At 52.2% G+C, this 20,333-nt stretch overlaps 6 protein-coding genes across 6 annotated transcripts; 4 read left to right on the top strand and 2 right to left on the bottom strand.

Moving 5' to 3' along the window:
• Window positions 1-2,447: 2,447 nt before the first annotated feature.
• On the bottom strand, window positions 2,448-3,119 carry A1O5_13133 (uncharacterized protein; the record flags this gene model as incomplete). The annotated part of the gene is made up of 1 exon (XM_007753700.1): window positions 2,448-3,119. One exon carries the CDS (start codon window positions 3,117-3,119, stop codon window positions 2,448-2,450), a length of 672 nt encoding a protein of 223 aa, XP_007751890.1.
• A 1,671-nt stretch (window positions 3,120-4,790) lies between these two features.
• On the top strand, window positions 4,791-6,864 carry A1O5_13132 (uncharacterized protein; the record flags this gene model as incomplete). Its single annotated transcript, XM_007753699.1, has 2 exons — window positions 4,791-5,035; window positions 5,091-6,864. The coding sequence occupies 2 exons, from the start codon at window positions 4,791-4,793 to the stop codon at window positions 6,862-6,864; spliced, it is 2,019 nt and encodes a 672-aa protein (XP_007751889.1).
• A 551-nt stretch (window positions 6,865-7,415) lies between these two features.
• Window positions 7,416-8,313, top strand: A1O5_13131 (2-deoxy-D-gluconate 3-dehydrogenase; the record flags this gene model as incomplete). The annotated part of the gene is made up of 2 exons (XM_007753698.1): window positions 7,416-7,544; window positions 7,651-8,313. 2 exons carry the CDS (start codon window positions 7,416-7,418, stop codon window positions 8,311-8,313), a joined length of 792 nt encoding a protein of 263 aa, XP_007751888.1.
• Window positions 8,314-9,362: 1,049 nt separating this feature from the next.
• On the top strand, window positions 9,363-11,375 carry A1O5_13130 (uncharacterized protein; the record flags this gene model as incomplete). The annotated part of the gene is made up of 1 exon (XM_007753697.1): window positions 9,363-11,375. The coding sequence occupies one exon, from the start codon at window positions 9,363-9,365 to the stop codon at window positions 11,373-11,375; it is 2,013 nt and encodes a 670-aa protein (XP_007751887.1).
• A 1,086-nt stretch (window positions 11,376-12,461) lies between these two features.
• A1O5_13129 (uncharacterized protein) lies at window positions 12,462-14,329 on the top strand (the record flags this gene model as incomplete). Its single annotated transcript, XM_007753696.1, has 4 exons — window positions 12,462-12,501; window positions 12,558-12,637; window positions 12,697-13,140; window positions 13,178-14,329. 4 exons carry the CDS (start codon window positions 12,462-12,464, stop codon window positions 14,327-14,329), a joined length of 1,716 nt encoding a protein of 571 aa, XP_007751886.1.
• Window positions 14,330-15,411: 1,082 nt separating this feature from the next.
• On the bottom strand, window positions 15,412-17,538 carry A1O5_13128 (uncharacterized protein; the record flags this gene model as incomplete). Its single annotated transcript, XM_007753695.1, has 1 exon — window positions 15,412-17,538. The coding sequence occupies one exon, from the start codon at window positions 17,536-17,538 to the stop codon at window positions 15,412-15,414; it is 2,127 nt and encodes a 708-aa protein (XP_007751885.1).
• Between the last annotated feature and the right edge of the window lie 2,795 nt (window positions 17,539-20,333).

The following is a 20,333-nucleotide window of genomic DNA, read 5'->3' as shown; positions in this document are numbered from 1 at the left end:
TCTGCGTTTTCTGTCATTGACCTTTCTGACCCAATGGGACTGGAACGACGACAACTTGCGGCATTTGAGACCCTTGGCACAGCGTTTTGACGATTTCCGCGTCTTGCATGAGGTGCTTTGCTAGGAAGTCTACCCAGAGTGGTAGTCTTTTCAACGGCAGGAAGGGGAACGGCATTGTCGGCGGACAAGTTGCGGCTAGATTTCGAACAGAATTTAAACATTTTGCGTCGGTGACTAGGTGAAAGACGATCTCGGGAGGATTGCTGCTGTCGAGGTGGGAATGGCGTCAATTAAGTCCTGGTTCGTGTCGCGATAAGGGCCTTGACAGACGGTAGATTCTTTGCGCAGGCAGCGAGCTGCCCATATTCACTGAAACTTGACTTCCCTGCCTTTGTCTCTGGCTTGCAACTGCCTACACCCGAATTCCTGCGCAATTACCTTGACATATCGAAGAGAAGGGGTAGTAGATTCTGCGCCAAAGCAGGTAGATAGATAGCATTCGGCACATCAAACTGGGCCGTGCCATGGACGCGCTGGAGATGGGTCTGGCACTAACCAGGTACAAATGCCTTTGCCACTGCCACACACTTCACTTAATAAAAGAGAAGTCACGTCCACGCACAAAAAAAGGTAGAAAAGAAGACACAAAAAAATCCCCCTCCAGCCTTGAACAAAAAGCAAAAACTTACTTCGAGGTTGGCCTCGACCTAAGAAACCCTCCGCTGTGCAATGGTGGGTTTTTTGAAAGCCGGCTGTGAAACACAGTCAGCACATGGATGCAACTAGGGCCCCCTCTCCAGCGCTATCTCCAGCGAGAAAGTTGGCTGGATACTGGAAGGGGGACACCTCCATGAACCGTCTTTCCGACGCTATCTCAGTGAGAAAGTTGGTACGGATACTGGAAGGGGCTCAAGTGGTCACTCCAATAATCGCCTGCCTCAGTTCCGCTCTTCAGTCCCTTCGGCAAAGGAAATTTTGCGACAATGAAGTATATACTGCAAGCACTGCTGAGTGGGTCTCGGGTCACATGTGTGATTGAGGGTGGTGTCGCCAGAATTTCATCAGCCTTGTCCTCGTTGCGGCCTTGCGAGAAGAGTCTATCCGCACCCCGCAGTTTATGTCCTGGAATCCAAGTTTGGCTTAGGCAGATCGCAGCACGGAACTGAAAGCTTGATGTGGGCCCCGAAATGCTCAACTCTCCACAGTTGACATCGACGCAGGTGGGACGCAGAGGAAGACGTACAACGAATATCAAGGCCTATGGAGGGTATCTTGACGAATGCCTAAATACGTATGCCAACACTCTGCTCCCCACCACAAGATCCATTCCTGATCCATTCCCACCCAGAACCAAACATGACCAAATGTCGAAGCAGCGTCAAAGGCTCTTCGCCCTACAACATCAGGAACTGCCCAAGCAGTTTGGTTAATAAAAAAGGATTGCAGAGACAGCCGCTGGGATTCACCTCTCCCTTGACGAAAGCCAGTGTTAGGGTCGAACAACGAGTGTATACTGCTGCTTTCATGACATTGCAGCAGATTAGCCGCAGTCAACCACGGACTTCCCTTATTCTTGCCCAGCCTTGTCACTCTTCATTGATCCATAAGAGCCCAATACCAAATTCGCGTCACAACAATCAGCTCTCCACCATGGCGGAGACCGAACTGAGAAAAAAACAGCAATCACAATAGAAGACTGTATCCTCCATATCACCTACACTGGCACCGGCTCTAACCTCCTAACCCCCATCCCTAGCGGCCATAGAACAGGGGCCTCAGTATGAGCGAGGGGTAGAGAGCTTTATTGCGCTTCATTCGAAAGTGATGATCCGTTAATAGGCACGCCTACAAGAGATCTAGATATGGAAATTGACACGACCATGTCTACTGGTTCGAGAACGAGGACCTCGTCTTCACCATCTACTTGCTCAATCTGCTCGAGTTGAAGGCCTACTTGACAGGACATTTCTCAAGTACAATGCCACGCGCCTGTGTGGCTGGCGAGGCGAGCGCAAGCGCCCCGTATGCAATGACAACCTTCGTCCAGAAGGGTATACTGGGTTGTTGGCATCATGTATGGGCCCGGTGGACACCTGATCTCTGTGCCGGACCCGAAAGCGCTCATTCAGGCCATGTTGGAGACTCTGGGAAAGCTTGAACCATAGAACCTTATTTCCAATACGATAATTGGGCAGGGTCCTTGAGGTTTGCGCGGCTACACACGAATCATAATGGTAGTATAATAATGGACGTGAGGGCTCGAGACCATGGAACATTCATCAAAGCTATTTTAATAAACAAACAGCACTATTAATATCTTCTCCTCAGAGTGAGTGCAATCTGAATGCTTTGCACCAGTCCCTTCAAAGGCATCTTATTTAACATCTGCCATCATCTTAGCCGCTCGTTTGTCCTGCCAGCAGTGCGTGTGAGCTGGGCGTCACCCATCAAAGATGAGCACGTCCTGAAGTCTTGATGATTCTTTCCAAGGATGGGCTGCCAGACAAGGGTTTCCCGTTTCGGTCATTGGTTGGAATTCGCTGTGAGGCGAAGGCCAGAAACACCGCTTCCCAATGGCCGTCTGGAAATCGCAGGAAGAAGGCTCCATCCTGTCCGACGCCATTGGGAAAGCCAACACTGCCTTGGTTCATATGAACGTCATGAATTCCAGAGCCAAAGGACGAGCCATAGAGATAGATTTTTGCTTGTTTTTCGATAGCGCCGTCGAGTATGGGTATGAGTTGATCGAGGATGTCGTTGTCCGGTCCGCTCTCGGTAAATGGCAAGATCCTGCCATCGGGCAAATGGAGCAGGTTGTCAGTCCGATCATAGTCGAGGGCAAGGTCAATCGTGCTGAGGTCATTGGCTGTAAGGTGGCGGAAGCCAAGCGCTAGACGTTCGAGGTCTCGAGTAAGGGGGTGAGAGAAATCACGGTCGAACCAGTAGACGAGTTCGTTTGGTGTGGCCTGAGATTTGACATTGATCGCTGCCTTCCGCTCGGTGGTTCCGTTCTTGTCGTCTGTGAAGACAAGGTTGATATGAGGACTTGGGTCGTTCGGGGGGTCAACTTGGTATGAAACTGGTGTACCCTTCCATACGCCATAGTGGGGGATAGTCATTGTGGCTTGTCTGATAGACGATGACGTGTATGAGAATGGTCAGCCTAAAATCGAAGATGAGAAGGAAGATTGCTTTGCGTCATGGAAGGGCCTGAAGGGCAGCCTTTATAGAATTTCAGCTGCGGGGGCACTGGCAGAATCGAAGGGACAAAGTCTCAGGTTGTCGGTGATTCAAGTAGCAATTTTCATTCACAGCCCTCGTCCTCGTATTCGAGGGCCATTGAGAGGCGGAGTTGGGAGAGAGGCCAAGCAGGGCTTATTCTGTAAAGACAACCAAGCCTTGGATGCCTGGGTTTGGGTTGACACAAGTTGTAGAAGGCTGTTGTCGCGCTAGAGACAGTAGCAACATCGGGCGTGACTTCCTCCTGGCTCACCGCGCCGAAGTATGAAATGGCATCACATTCTGATCGACTCATGGACAGTTTTATGAACACCATAGGTAATGGCACGACTTCTTGCTCAAGAAGTCACACATGAATGCATCATCCGTTTGCCTGTCCTAGGGGCTGTATCGGCGTCGGTCGGAGCGCAGGCGAGTACGGCAGGCCAAGGCATTCTGTACCACCTGAGCGATCAACCACCATGGCACCACGCTTGGAAGAGGTGTGATGCCTGGCACCCTGTCTCAACTCCCTGCTCGTAGAAAGAGGCGTACCTGCCAAGACGACGTCCGGAAAATGAGGGTTTCGTCCTAGAGTGGAACTGTCAAAAACTTCTCGTGATTTCTGGGGCTCGCTGTCTGTGCCTCTATGCCAACCCGTGACATTGCTGACCATCGAGCGGAGGCATGGGCAGTGAGACCAGGCAGGCCGATATCATCCAATAGAGATTCATTTGTAGCCCTCAATCGGACGAGAAGGGCGACTTGTCACGCATGATTTCTCGCGACCAGTCAGTGGTGCCTGGCTGCGGTTGTTACACAGGAGCTTCTGGACACGCCTCTCGTCACCTCAGCCGCAAAAGCGTTTGAAATGAAAGTATATGGGAGAAGACTTTCGCACAGCAGCGATTCTTGGTTGGAGCTCTAGGTCGTTCGTTGATGGTCGAGAACCTGCGGAAGGCGCAATCACTTGACTGTCGACATGTGAATAGCACTTGCCCAGAAAGTCTAATGGGAAAGTGACAGGCGTTGTCACACCCGACTTTGCCAACTTGATTCAGCTCAGCAGACGGGAATCACGACAGTTACTCCCCGTGGTAAGGCGACGCAATTTTGTGGAGCTGAACCAGAGGTGAGAAGTTCGTGTAGAGTTCGTGTCCAGGCCTGAGCAGCGTCTCCGCAGGTCTCGGCTGAATGTGGGTGTGAAAATGAGCGAATCGCAGGTGCAGCCTCAGCTGCGGCTGGACTCGTCCACCTCTCATGCCTCTCGTGCCTCTCATGCCTCGCCTCCAGCCTCTTGGACGTCGCTCAACTCTCACGGCTCTCAGAACTCTCAGAACTCTCAGGTCGGCCTCAGCACCTCTGCTCCCGCTCCTCGAACGTTGCGGTCCTGTCTTCCGGTCTCCAGGTCTGGAACAGAACGCCACCAACGGAACAGACCTCCGTTCACCTGCACTCAAGATGCATTTAAAGATCTCGTCCACAGAGGCCTCCAGGGAGTCCAAAATTTCTTTCATTCTCTATCCTGCATTTGTAAGAGAATGTCTTCAGAATCATCATCATCGCCTATCATGGGGAGCATACAGACACCGGTGAATACTGTCACCTCAATCCCATTGAAGACTGGTTGGGACGAGGGGGCTTTTACTTCGGAGCTGCTGAAACAGTCAATCGTCCCAAGAGATATCTCTGCTGCCGACACCAACAAGAAGATTACCCCTCCAAAAGATGTTGGGAAGCCTCCTCCACTCCAGGCTGGGACGTATCGAGGTACCAAGTTGGCTCTGACCCAAATGATGAAGCGAATTGAGACAAGGTATTTCGGGATATCCCATCTCTGCTCAAGGACATGAAATACTGAAAGTGCACAGATTCGAATCCTTTTTTGACGTAGCTGGGTTTGAAACTAGCGTCCCACTGGGCCTCGCTGTCAAGCCAACGGAGCTCTACACGTTTCAGAAGCCAGGGAGTGACAATTACCCGCCGCATCTCGACATCATCCCCAAGGTGGACCAAGTCAACTTGCTCAACATCTTCGACTTCATGAGGCTCCTCGATACCGGCACCCTCGTCGGTACTCTTATTCCGGACACCATCCTTGACTTTATCCACGACCATCCAGAGGGTCCAACGGTTGATGCCATCGAAGCACGCAATAATGAGCTCCACAAGAACAAGGAGGACATTTTTGATGAGGAGAACATTGGCAATCGCTCCGACTGGTGGACCGATGCCGTCTTTGCCCAACAGCAATTTGTTGGCACAAACCCAACCACCATCCAAAAGGCCTCGCCTGAATGGCTCAAGGGTTTTACCGATCTCGCCCAGTCAAACACTGAAATGCATAGTCTTTTGTCTGATGGGAACCCTGACTCCTTCTACATCCAGGACTGCAGTTATTTCCGAGACGCTGTCGGGGCAGGTCAACACGCAGACTTGATTTCAAATGATGGGATGAGACGTCTGTGCGCTTCGGTGACTCTCTTTCAACTCACAGACGCAGGGATCCTCCACCCACTGGCAATAGCTGTTGATTACAAGGGTAGCCTTGCGGACTCGGTGGTCATCTTCAACAAGAGGTCCAGCCCATCCAGCCCAGAATCGAAAGACGATTGGCCGTGGCGGTACGCAAAGACATGCGCTCAGGTCTCTGACTGGCTCAGACATGAAGTCACAGTGCACTTGGTCGATACTCACCTGGTGGAGGAAGTTACCATCGTGGCAGCTCATCGAGCCTTCTCGATAGATCATCCGGTGTATCGTCTCCTTCAGCCTCATTGGCTCAAGACCTTGTCAGTCAACGCGGCGGCTCGGGCTACCCTCGTTCCGAACATTATCACCAAGATAGTGGGAGTCACGGACCCTCAACTCTATTCATTTGTCAAAGATGCGTACCGGCGCTTCGATTGGACCGGACGATATGTGCCGAATGACCTGACGACAAGAGGCTTCCCTCCCAGTGAACTGGCTAGCAACCCGAAGTTCCATAACTATGCATATGCGCGAAACATGAATCTCATGTGGCAGATCCTCCGCAAATTTGTTTCAGCTGTTCTCGCCATCGACTTCCATTCCGACGAGCAGGTTGAGCAGGATGAGGAGATTGGCAACTGGACCAAGGAGATGCAGGCCGACGATGGAGGACAGATGAAGTCGTTCCCACAGATCAAAACTATCGACAGCCTGGTTGATGCTGTCACAATGTGCATCCATATCGCCTCGCCGCAGCATACCGCCATCAACTATCTCCAAAGTTATTACCAGACGTTCGTTATCAGCAAGCCTTCGGCTCTATTCTCACCGCTGCCGACCACCCTCGATGCACTCAAGACATACAAGGAGGAAGACTTACTTGCTGCGTATCCGATCAAGCACGCACGTGAATGGCTTCTGGCATCTCACATCCCCTATCTCCTCAGCTACAGAGTGGCGGAAGAACAGAACATGCTCAATTTTGCCCTTTCCACAGCCAAGCTTGCTTCGTTGAACAAGCAGACTCAACTTGCTGCCGCAGCGGCGCAGCTATATGCTGATTTGATGGATCTGGCTGGAGTCTTCCAGCAGAACAGCAAAGATATGGATGATCAGACGAAGCCCTATGATGTGATGGACCCCGAAGCTACGGCAGTCTCGATCTTGTTGTGAACGGGAGTGCCATACAGAGTGGTGAGCAAATTGGCAGGCGGACAAGAGGTGGATGAGCCAGGAGAACCATGATTATTATGAGAACACCCACTTAATAGGCATGATAATACGTACATGCGTTCAACAAGACAAGTATAAAAATTCCTCTCTTTGGGTTTGCTCTCTGCAGGGCTCTCCGTGTTGATTTCGTCGTTCTCGCCGATACCACACTAGGCTGGAGGGGACCAGAGGGACGTCAGGGGCAAGCGAATCCCTGCCCCTCATGTCGGCAATTGATCTACCGAAGTTTCATTTGCCGAGTCAATGTCACACATGCAAAAAGCCAGTCTCATCGCCGTGAATTACTGGTTTTGTCGTCTGAAGCCTGAGGCTGCCGGGAGGTGAAAATTGCAAATGAAAGTATTGCACTTCATCCTTCAAAAGCGAAGCATATCCCTTTGACTCAGGTTCCTGCTGAGAAAGTATTGTGGGAAGAAACATTGCGAGAAAAAAGCAAACAAGAAACGGGGCCTTTTGAATTCTGTTCTGTAAACAACCCCTAAGAGAGAGAGATGGAGGCATTGGCGAAGATGTTCTCGCTTTCCGGCAAGACAGCCGTCATAACGGGCGCGAGTCGAGGTATAGGCGCAGCCATGGCGATTGCTTTGGCCGAGGCTGGTGCAGATATCATTCTCATTCAGGTGAGAGAGTGAGACAGAAAGCTAGCGACGGTGGATTAGGTCGAGGGCGTCCTTGAAAATGCTGGCCCAGCCTGTGCAATGCGCTGACTATCAGATGCTCGAATAGCGCGATGAAAGCAACAAGAAAACATATAATCAAATCCAACAACTCGGACGAAAGGCCACGATAGCCACAGCAGACCTGTCCGACCAGGAATCTGTGTCGAAGACTATCCCGGACCTGGTGAAGGCTGGCCATGACATGCACATCCTCGTGACATGCGCAGGGATTCAGAAACGACATCCCGCGCACCAATTCCCTCTTGACGACTGGAACACTGTGCTACAAGTCAACCTTACGACGGTGTTCACACTATGCCGCGACTTTGGCGCCTATCTCTTGTCAAAACCCGCACCGCCCTCACCGTCGCAGTCACGAGGAGCTATCATCAACGTGGCCTCTCTCTTGACATTCCAAGGCGGGATCACTGTGCCGGCGTATGCGGCGTCCAAGGGCGGCGTGGCTCAACTCACGAAAGCGCTCAGCAACGAGTGGGCAAAGGAAGGGATTAATGTCAACGCCATTGCGCCAGGGTACATCGACACGGACATGAATGAGGCATTGATTGCGAATGAGACGCGGGCGAGGCAGATTCTCGAAAGGATCCCCGCCGGACGATGGGGGACGCCCGAGGATTTCAAGGGCGCTGTGGTGTTCCTGGCGAGTAATGCGAGCCGTTATGTAAGTGGGGAAGTCTTGACTGTTGATGGAGGATGGATGGGGCGGTGATGTTCTCTGTCTTTCTCTAGACGAACTGAGATAGGTTTGTTGACTGCCCAAGATTTATATTCATTTCAGGCGCAACGACAGGCAAAAGACAAGATGTTGGAATGACATGTCAATGGGAAGAATTTTTGCGTCATTTAAAATATGGAAAGTTTGCGGGCACCTGTTTGGACATTTTCACTTTAACCTTCAGCGTCATCTCTACACGCTTCTGATACCAGTAAGTCCATTTGTTTCCATTTGTGATGCATCCAAGCTCTCTGATAGCTGTTTGTTGTCCACAAGACTTTCTCGACCAGTTTCACCACGCTGCGTATGCTTTGCACAACTCCACACCTAGATATCATGGGTTTCCCGAAAAGAGAGGATTCTACCAGCACGCGTGTCAATCTCTGACATGATTCGAACCGCCAGTCAGTTCGTGGGCTACCAAAGGTACTTTCTCCGCTGCGGCAAAGTGGTTAAATGTCAAGAGATGAAGTCTGCTCTTCTGTTCACGGTGATCTAAGTGCTGCTGTCTTCTAATTGTGCACACTACAAACCATGTTTTTTTGCCACCTTCTCTTGCTGTGACAACAACAGTGAGAAGCAGCATATCTCGGATCACCTGCCTGATACCGCTCAATAACGCTCAATAAACACTCATTTATTGAGCGACATGCCTCGCTTCCATACTGTTGCCAGCCGGCGTTATTCAGAAAGTCATGTGGGCCGGAGTGTTATTGAGGCAGTTATTCAAACGTCAACAGTACCAGTGATTGAGACACCATGGTCACAAGTATACAAAACCAGCTGATTCTCTTACTCTGTCCTTTTGTATTGTTTCTTTCGCTCTTTCATACTTCAAAGCAAGGTAATTGTTGAACTTCAAAGAACTGCTTTGTTATCCTGCTTTTTCGGTGGTCGAGACACAACTGCCTAACCTTCTTTCACATAATTTCATTGACCCAAGACAAAAGACACATACTATCTTCTCACTCCCAGGCCCTCTGCAAACATTCCATCTCGAAACTTGGACCCATACACCCGGACCGTATCAAACTGAAAACAAAATGGACAAAATTGGCCGTTTATTTTCAAATGTGCTCGACACGGTGTCTGAAGCATTCCGAAACCATGCAAACAACCATATCTACTCGCATCCGGGTCATCACGCCAGACGGGATCTAGCTGATGGCAATATAAGTCTCCGGGCTGCTCGGAGCTCTTTTAACAGTACCAATCCCACCATTACTATCTCCAGCGTTGCAGAAGCAGGTGGCAACCCTCCCACTGTCTCTCCGTTCTACACCGGTTTGAACGGAGTCAATCTGGAAATGGATGCTCAGCTGGTCAAGATGTTGTGGCTTTCAATCATCGCCGCACTCACGATTGTGTTTGCTCTGCGACTGTCCCAGCTGTTTGTATCTTACATCCGGAACATCTACTGCATGACGACAGAAAAGCCCTCTCAACAAAACTACTACGGCGTCGATCACTTCAGGATCTGGAGCTGGCTGAAGAAGCATATCATCTACGCACCGCTCTGGAAGAAAAGACACAACCGCGAGTTCCAACTATCCGGCGCGGTCAACTATGGCACTCTGCCAAGCCGTATCCACTCATTGCTCCTGTTCATTTATGCGGTCACTAATTTGATCTACTGTCTTCTTCTCGATTGGGGTAACCCGCAGAAGGGGGCGTTGTACGCGGAGCTACGTGGACGAAGCGGCATCCTGGCCACCGTCAACATGATTCCTCTTATCGTGCTCGCTGCTAGGAACAACCTCGCAATACCGATTCTCAGAGTCAGCTTTGACACATTCAATCTTTTCCACCGCTGGATCGGCAGATTGGTCGCCGCATTATCGGCCATCCACTTCTTCGCGTGGCTAGCTGCGTATAAGTTGGCCAAAGGAAACCAGGCAACATTCAGAATTTTCAAAGGCGCTCCTTTTCTCGATTACGGCCTCCTAGGCTTGGTCGCGATAGTCTTGTTGCCGCTGCATTCGTTGTCACCCATTCGACACGCCTTTTACGAGACGTTTCTTCACGTTCACCAATGGCTGGCATTCTTTGCCCTGCTCGGGGTATATGTCCATCTCGACATTATGCATCTACCTGCCTATCCCTCAATTTTGACTGCGGTGTTGCTTTTATTGGCGGAAAGACTTTGGCGCTTGGGCACCATCGCATATCTCAATTACTCCCGGTCAGGCGGCATGACAACCGCGATCGTTGAGGCGTTACCAGGTGATGCATGTCGTGTCACCTTTCAATTACCGCGGCGTATCACAATCCGGCCGGGCAGTCATATGTATGCATATCTCCCCTCGATCTCGCTTTGGATGTCGCATCCATTCTCAGTCGCCTGGACGAATGTCGAGTCAGAACCCCCAATCTGTGGCCACAATTTCGAATTGCAGAGACCACCGACCCCGAACTCTTTGGAGAGACAGTCAGTCTTCAGCTCACTATCAAAAGCACCCACAATAGTCTCGCTGGTTATGGTCGCACGAACTGGAATGACGAGACAACTGTACCAGAAGGCTCGTGCTGCCCCCGATTGCCAGCTTCAACTACGAGGATTTCTGGAAGGTCCCTATGCCGGCCACGACTCGCTTGTCAGTTACGGTACGGTCGTCATGTTCGCGGGCGGCGGTGGCATCACCCACCATCTCATTCAGATCCGACACCTCCTGGCAGGTGCGCGGGCTCAAACCGTAGCGACACGGAAGATTGTCCTCGTGTGGTCGATCCGCGACACCGAGTGTATGGAGTGGGTGAAGCCGTGGATGAACGAGATCTTACACATCGAAGGCCGGCGAGAAGTTCTCATGATCAGAGTGCATGTGAGCAAACCGACGAGAGCGATCAATCATAGCAAGAGCAAGCCTACCATGCAGATTGTTAAAGGGAGGGTTGATCCTGGCGCTGTGCTGGACGAAGTGATTCCTGTGAGGGTCGGGGCTGTTATGGTGAGCGTTTGCGGGCCTGGTGCACTAGCAGACGAGGTGCGAGCAGCAGTGAGGAGCAGGATACATCTAGGCAATTTGGAGTTGAATGAGGAGAGCTTTACCTGGTAGTCAGGGACGGTGGAGGATGAGGAGAGGGGAAACCTATGAAAAGTTGAAGTTGCTTTTTGCTGTTCAATATACTCCGTACTACCCAGTATTGAATGCTTCAGCCTGGACTCAGTAGGGAGAGCTTGGGAGAGCTTTGACACACAGATCGCCATTACGGCGACGTCGCTTGCTGCAATCATCTTATCCCCTAGACCTCCAGGTTCCGTAACTGCGGTCCGTATATGTGAAATTGTTGCGGGTGGCCAAAAGGTGGCAAGAATGACGATACACTGCTTACGTATAGAGGTGCTAGATAGACTTTCTATGCTGCGAGGACCAGATCATGTGGCCTCTTTGACACAGCCTCGTTCCACATCCATCGTGCCACGCAAGGAGCATTGGGTGCCGGGACGGCAGACTGGACTTGGCTCGGAGGATTAAGGATCTTGCGGGTGACGATCAATTCGTCGCATTCCACTGCGGTTCTGGCGAGGCAAATGCTTGTGGAGGAAAAGCACCCGCAGATGCTGTCGCCTCGGAGTCGGGAGAAGATTGCTGACGAAGAGGTTGTGCAGCCCCAAGAAGTCCCAAGAAATCAAAGTGCGCGGCTGACCGGGCGAGATCGTCTTCATCTTAAGGCCGGTGACTGCGTTGTGGAGAGAGACGCGGCCCTGCGTTTTGCCCATCTTACAAGAATCAAAAGCAGACCACCAGACCAGTATAACAACACATCCAAGTACTCAAATTCCCTTTGATCTCTCGCACTCTTTGTTCTTTGTTGTTCCTTTCTCCACACAACCTCTAGGCTCCAAGACTTGTCTCCCGACCTGCTTGAAGACGCGACCCCCGGAACGTGCAGTAGTTGCTTCTGCGAGAGATCTGCCATTTGTCCCCCTGCCTGTGCCCTGCCTGTCCTACCGACCCAGTGACAGCTTCCTCATAATTTAGTCTGCAGATTGGGTCGCAGGAGGACAATACTCCACGCCGCCTGTTGCCGCAGGCTGATCTACGAGTCCTCCATCTGGTCGCAATTCATATTCGCACACCGCAGTCAACATCCGACGATCGCGAAGTTCAAGTGGTGCGAGTCAGAGCTCAGCCACCGCGATGAAGAAGTTTCTGGGCAACATTAAGAAGAAGAGTGGTAGTATGCGATAGCCGTCTTGTTGAGGGTTGCTGAGGCTGATGAGGATGTTGCGCCAGGCCCCGAGCGAAATGGGAGCAGCACCACCTATGTACTGCCACAGGGCGATTCACCTGAAGCTGTCGTGGTTCGCGAAGTCGTGAGTCCATACTACAGCTTTCACGTTGTCACGGGTCGCCAGCTAAAGTCAGCGTTCAGACAGCATTCTGCGAATCAGGCGCCCCTAATTCTGATACCGCCGGCGAAGAATACCTCCACCTGCCAGCCATAGTTGATGCCGCCGAATCGAGTCCTACTGCGGCCAAAGAGGCGGCTGCGACCATTCGCCGATACCTGGGTAAAGAACACTACCGGCGAGGGTTTGCGCAGTACAACGCCGTCATGCTCACTCGCATTCTGACCGACAACCCGGCGCATGCCTTTACCCAGAACTTCGATCACAAATTCGTCGCGACCGTGAAAGAGCTCCTGCGGGAAGGAAAAGATACCAGTGTACAGCAGATCCTCAGGGAGACGTTGGACTACTTGGAGTTCGAGAAAGCGCCCGGAAATGACAGCCTCGGACCTCTGATGGAGATGTGGAAGAAGGAGAAGGGAAAGCGAAATGCCCTCCGCCCTCCGGTAAGCCGCGATGTTTCCAAGGTCAAGAGTCGAGGAAACTGATCATTGTCGACGATAGCAGACCCAAATACCTGGTGCTTTCTCTGGCCACTACCACCACCAACAATCCAGACGCCGGGACACACTTCCACCACCCGATGAGCTGGCCGGACGGATCGAAGAAGCAAAGACTATAGCACGACTTCTCGTCCAGACAGTCCAGTCAACCGGCCAGGCAGAGCTATTGGCGAATGATCTCGTTAAAGAGTTTGCGGACCGCGCGAAAACGATGCAGCGAAGCATTCAGTCATACCTGAATGCCCAAAATCCCGCGCCCGACCCTGACACGATGCTGACCCTGATCGAAACGAATGATCAATTGAACATCGCCATGTCAAAACATCAGAGAGCGGTTCTGCAAGCTCGGAAAGCGACTGGCATGGCGACGCCTAGCCCTCAACCGCAACCAGAGCCTCAACAGAACCCCTTGGTCACGCAGCACGTCCCAGGCCAGAATGTGTACGCGCCACCATCTCAGCCTCAATCAGTGCCGATCGACCACGGACCGTACTCTTCCTCGCCCCCTCGCCGGCAAAATACGATCCCCACACCCGTGAGTCCACTGCGGAAGGAGGAGGAAGAGCTTTATGCGCCGCCTCCAGGCCCTCCTCCGAGCAAAATGGGACCGCCGCAAAATCCACCACCGCCAACGAACCCCAACCTGTATGACTTCTCCAACGCCGCCGTGTTTTCCTCTGCCTATGCCGCTCCCGACCCACCTCCTCCCGTCCCGACCCGGGTTCGTCCCCAGTCACATGCCTACTCATCCAGTGCCGACTACGGTGTGGCTGAGAATCCGTTTGCAGATGATGGATATGGAGCGCCGCAGCCACAACCGAGATCGAATGCGTTGTTTGACAGACAGGAAAGCACACCCTCGCCTCACCCTCCGCAGCAATATTCCGCGAATCCATACCCGCAGGAATTGCCGAGCGACCAACAGCGGCCTGGACCTTACAATGCAGGATATCAACCAACGCCGAGCTACCTGCACCGACAAGAATTGTCGGCAGATCATGGCACGATGCACGGAGGAAGTCCAGCGTCTTCTGCGCCGGCACCGAATGGGAGGTCATCATATCCGCCGAGCAGTGGCTACGGGCGCAACCCTGCGAGCCCGGTTGACGAGACGCAGGGCGTGGGCAGGAGAATGAATGATTTACACATCTGAAAGCGCACGCCGAGTTGACGACATTAATGGGTTTGGACTAGAGAATCAGGATACAGATACCCTTGCGTACCGTCCGCGAATCTTCTATGTAGAATGACTCCCCAAGTATTGCCGAACGCACATGTTTTTTGACGACCGCTTGCGTATCGGAATTAGGCCCTGTAACCAACTCTAGTATTGACTCAGTCGGTGCGAGGTACACCATTTGACTCAGCTCCCCTATCCTCACTATCTATGTACCCAGATTACTCGTGAACGAAAAATCTAATTGCTATGTACGGTTTGGTCCTGGTGGGTGAGCGAAGCCTGCTTTAATCTGAGCTTTAATTGAGCCTTTAGCTGATGATCACTGAGCACTCCCTGAGCAAAACACTGAGGGGCCTAAGCTGGCACCCTAGCAATCGGCTAAGCCTCGGTCTCTGTTCCATAGGTAGGTACTGGCGTCCGGGGACCCTGCCAGGATCCCTGCCATTGCGCTGCTGCATAAATATTTGGGCCAGGCGGTGTGGCCGGGTGCGTGGTTGAATCACGCGCCGCAGAGCAAGGGATCTGGTTAGGCAAACAGGGACCCAGGGAAGAGACATCGACCCAGGTAAGGTCTCCGCCAAACTGCGAGCACTCAGTGGTCGCAGTAAGCGGCCTCCCCCCCCCCGGTGATGGTGCCCGATAGCTCCACACCGCCTGAACTTTTGGTTGGCTTTCATCCCACTTTTGGTCTGTAGGAGTTCCATTTGGCCATCGGACCAATGTAAGATATAATGTCCGTCTTCAATCTCGCTGAGCATGAAGGGTCTGAATAGCCCGGAGACCGTCAACAAGTCATTCTATGTCTCCTACCTGAAACACAACTTCAAGTACAGGCGTGTTTCGCTAACTACGAAAAGAGAGAAGAGAAGATTCGTGAATACAGGAATGAGGCTCCTTGAAGCAACCACGGTTAGAGGCGTGCGACGAGGCGCGCACTCCACCAAGATTGCTCGAGTGTAATATTAATTATGACCATGCACCCATGGATGGGAACGGGAACGGCAGCATTGATGGCGAATCAATAGCTTTCATCTGTCTTCTTTCTATGTTTCGTTCTATATCTCCCTCCCGCCACCACCACCACCACCATCATCGACCACAGCCACAAACATCTGACTTGCTTTTTCCTCCCTCGTCTTCACGGCCACTCTCGCCGTCGGATAGTTCCTCATCTCGGCGTACAAATCCTCCACCTTCGTCGCCGTCTCATTGAACTTCTCATCCTCAAACAATCCTGCCACCAGCGCCCCGATCCCCAACCGCGCTTGCACATCCCTCACACCGTGTCTCACACACAGAACCCACGCCCACGCACCCAGCGACAAACCAACCACAGGCAGCACCAAATTCAGCACAATCAACGCCACGAACTCCGCGACGGGCACCTTCGCGACCTGCTTCGTTTGAACCTGGAACATACTGACCGCCTGCTGATCCGGGAGCAGCCCGGCACTCAACCCCAGAATCGTGCGATCGAACACCCTCGCAAACTGGTACGCCAGATCCTCCGAGCTCGCCGCCGAGGCTGCGGCCAGGTTGACTCCCGTGCCCAGATTCGGATCTCCGAAACTATATGACAAGGCGCCGTAAAAGGGCGAACTTGCGGTGTCGTTCATTGGCGTAGTGACGGCGTCGTAGATGCTCCCGTCGGTCCTCACCGAGTACGTCACATCCGACAGGGTCGTGTTGCATGAGAGGATGCCGTAGATGTTTCCGTACGTGTCCGCAAGGAGATCTTTGTCTGGGTCGTAGTACATGTCGCTGATCATTTGAGTGTCTTCGCCCCTGTACATTCCCTCGTCGCTGCCAGCCGGCAAAGAGAACAGTACTGCGGACCATATTTGGCCGTGTGCGGCGCCGTTGGACGTGTTGAGCACTTTCGAGGACGTGCTGAAAAACTGTAGGACCACTGGAAAGTCGCCGCCCGCGGCAAGGATGCCGGAGAAGTTGCCAGAGATATTCAACCCTGCCGCGTCCGGAGTGCAGTTGTATGCCCAGCTCTGACAGGCGTCACAGTCGCCGTCGCCGTTGTAGTGCGGCTTACATCGTTTGCTCACGGTTTCGCATGTTGTTGAAGAGGCATAGCTACTTGCTGTGAACTGTACACCAGACGGGGATGTGGGCGGCGTGATGACGGCGGTCTTGCCATCGTCAGCAAGGCGGACAATGTTGCGTGTGGACTGATTCCCGAGCGTGAGGTACGCCTCGGTCGAGTTGCTGAATGTTGTCCTCGCACCAGACCCGCCGAGGTTGATGTTACAGGGAGCATACAAAGAGAGAGTGGAATTATCCCAGCACACAGTCGGAAGACGACGACCAGGATTGAAGTCTGCGGCCAGGTAAGGTATGGTGCTGTGGTACTGGACGGTTGATGTCCCGATGTGTAGAAGAGCGTCGACCATCGTGATGCACACGGCGAGACTGAGCATGAGTGCAAGCACCAATGCTGAATGGTGGAGCATTGGCACCGCAGCCAACCGCTTCCGCCTCGGATGGAATATATACTTGAGGTATTGGTATAGGTCCGTGAAGCTGCCGCCGAGCAGTCGGATCGCGAGCTCGAATTGGTATGGCGAAGGAAGGTTGGATGATTTGCCGGTGTTGGACGCTTTCTGCATTGTAAACGCCGCCATGTACCCAAAGAGACTCATGGCGACAGGTACTAGCGCAAGTGCCAAAGTTGAGGAGAGCGACGAGATGAATACGAGCTGGGTTGCTGAGTAGTTCACATAGTACTCTTGATCACTGAGTGATCGATTCGTGCCGTCTACGGTAATGCTATCAGGGAAGCCAGCACCTTGGTTTCGAGGCTGCAGGTTGGCATAAATCAAATACATCAGCACAACCGATAGCGGAAGAGGACCAAGAAGCAGTAGACAAGCCCAGATGATATGCTTGTTGTAGTCTCGCATCATCGACCCCGGCGCATAGGATCGTGGGTTTGTAAGAGTATTTCCTTCAACTGGCGGAGAGGGATCGTTGGTATCGAGTTCTCCGCTAGGTAAGAACGAGGTGTCAAGCGCGGTGGCATCACTGCCGTGGTGGCTAAGTCGCTCGTAGACAGACAAGTTGGTGCTTCCCCCTTTCGCCGCGGCGCTATACCTGGAGACAGGTGCGCGAGTTGGTAGATGTCCAGGGAACAGCGACGGCAACGCGTCGTATCGCGCACTTTGTGTCGGCATCGTGACATGGGCGACTACAGCGCAGGAGGTCTGAGAGCAGTGCCTGGGTGTGGACCTAGCGACTAGGTATATATGACTTCTCAGGAGGGGAGACTATCCCAAAACACTAGCTACTGTTTCAGCCCCAAGTGACCCCATGCGACACCTTAATGGCCCAAGTGGCCCAGCTTGTTGTTAGTGGCAGAAATCAGTTTTGCGATGCTGGACCTGGACTTGTGATGAGGTTTTCATTCGATCGCTCGGACAAACGAACGATACAAAAACAAGTCGGATGTTCAGCACGGGAGGAGCTCTTTCACCACCCCAGGTTATAGCAGCGGCGGGACCGGGATGAACCTTAAAGTGACCTGCAAGCAAACCTGCCACAACTTTCTCCAAGGAGTGCGCCAGCAGTGCGTTGTATGTTAGAAGCTCCTAATATACAGCTGAAGATACCTTACCAGTGCGAGCAACGCCTGAAATCAACCTCCAATCTCGCCAACGCAGTGCTCTAGGACAGGCATCATACAAGGATTCCCAGACCAGCGGACCCTGCCTTCAAGTCGCAGTACCCGCACCGACCCCGGCATGCAACTGTTGTCCCGATACTATCGTCGGCAAGATGCCTAGAAGAATCTGAATGACTCCGATCACAACATTGATGATGGTGGGAAGGGTTTCCAGTGGAGCTGAAGTTGTAAGAGGGACGCTATGGCAGTAGTTGGGGGAAAAGCAATGGAGAAGGTGAACAGCTAAGGTACGGTGGAGCGCTGCATTGCTCTGGGTCAAGTAGGATGAAGATTTGCTGATGTCAAACAGTTAGACTTCTCTTTGCGTATGGCTTGAGGAGTCGATGCCCAAATCACAATGCCCATGCAGACCAACTAGTTCCAGCATCTCACCTTTGAAGGAGCCATCATTGCATGTAACGACGAGTAAGCCCCGACGAAATCGACAGAATATCGCAACAACTCCACGATTATCTTGAAATCATGAAGACCATCGTGAAGATTCGCAGCAGCAGCGAATTACGATGAATCGACCCAAATATCGCATCGAGTTCGGTGTGACGCGGCTGAAGAAGATTGTAGAAGGCTTACGAGACCAGCTTTTTGTAAATCCCGGCTCTCTTTAAGTACATTGCGATCCTAACGATATCTAAGAGCTCCTAGCCGCCTGAAAATCTGTTACGTCAATCAAAGCTGGTGATACTGCAGAATCAGCGACCATGCCCGTCAAATATCCTATTGCTGAAGGCGTCCGTCGATTTTCCGATGGCTTAGTTGTTGGGGAAAACGCTGGAGGCATCGTGGTCGGGCAGCTGTACGATTTTTGGGAGAACACCCTATCGATGGCGCCAATCTATCCCAAGCATACGACGCTCATGCACAGATTCATGTTGATCCGGGCGTTCCTAATGCAGATGACGATTTATTAAGTTTTGAGACGATCGAGGACGTGGGATGCCAGCTTATCGCATCTTATCCACCACCAGAAGGAGTATGGAATGACCACGAAGCAGTACGATCAGATGCAGCACGCAGCCACTTTCTGGCCCACTCATTTGAACGTCCGCATTGATCGAGGAGACACCAGTATAACTGCTATGCCACTACAACCCATGATGAGTCCTGGCCACTTTAGCTCTACTCCGATTGCATTGGATACAAACACCGACCTAGATTTCAAACGCAATGCAATGGGATCCACTAGCTTGAGCACCCTATGCATTTGCTTGTGTACCTCTCTGGAGAAAGGATCAGAGCAGGACATTCAAGCTACACGCAGGCAAAGCAACGATGCTGTCACCCGCGCCAGCCTATTGCGCGTGCATCTCCTTGATCTGCGTTGTCCAGTTCGACCTTAAAAAACAGCCACACCTCCCGGAAATCCAACGACGGCTACAGCCGCTACCCCGGAGCCCATTACTACTACATTTACAAGAACTAATACTACTAGTGCAAAGTCTCCCTCAACGCTCGTCGTCAACGCAAGCAGCTCCAGCAACCAAACCCTTACTTTCAAAAATCCTGATCCGCTGGCGGTCTTGTCCACTGCCGCGAAAGCTGGTGTCGCCAGCGGCAGTATCGCCGCGATGGCACTTCTGCTCGAGATCGAATATCGCGTGGGACGTAGAACCAGGAACAAGCGTCAAGGTATTGTGCCTGTACTGTCGATGAACTCGGTAAGTGGCCAACATAATGCGAGCATGGACGTCAATTCGCATCTGCAGGAGAGATCGGCAGCAAAAACGCAGTCAGAATTCTCCGAACTCGACTTGAGTCGTCGAACATCGGCTCCCGCGTATGAATCTCCGGAATATAAAGCATAACTCTTCAGTCTCGGAAAAGGGTGTCATATTCACGAAGGCCTTCTCGGTACCGGGTAGTCAGGTAGAAGGATCTAGATTAGGCTCCCTGCCCTCGGCTCAGGGAGGCTCAGGGAGTTGGTGAGCCACAAACACCGTAGGCTTGGTTGCTCAGCTCAAACTGACATCGGAGACACAAACATTCCTTCAAGTTATCAACTATGCCTAAGCGAATTAGTCATCTCTCCAAAAAAGTGTCTTGAGAGTTCTGTGTCGGCGACTCTATTTGTACTCGACACTCTCAAGCTGGCTCGCCTCGGGCCTCTCAAGCCTCCAGTCTGTCAGTTGCGCATTTAACTTCACTATTCATACAAAGTGTAGCCGTAGCTGACCTAGCCAATCATCTGCGCTTTAATTAGAGTCTGAGGATGAGGTGCCAGCAAGTCTGCCTGTACCACTATGGGGGGAGTGACTGCACGCGATAGGCGTCGTCACAACAACGATTGTA

Source organism: Cladophialophora psammophila (genome assembly GCF_000585535.1).
Source record: "Cladophialophora psammophila CBS 110553 chromosome Unknown aczJe-supercont1.42, whole genome shotgun sequence".
NCBI classification, from domain to species: domain Eukaryota; kingdom Fungi; phylum Ascomycota; class Eurotiomycetes; order Chaetothyriales; family Herpotrichiellaceae; genus Cladophialophora; species Cladophialophora psammophila.
This window is presented reverse-complemented; position numbering and strand designations above follow the sequence as displayed.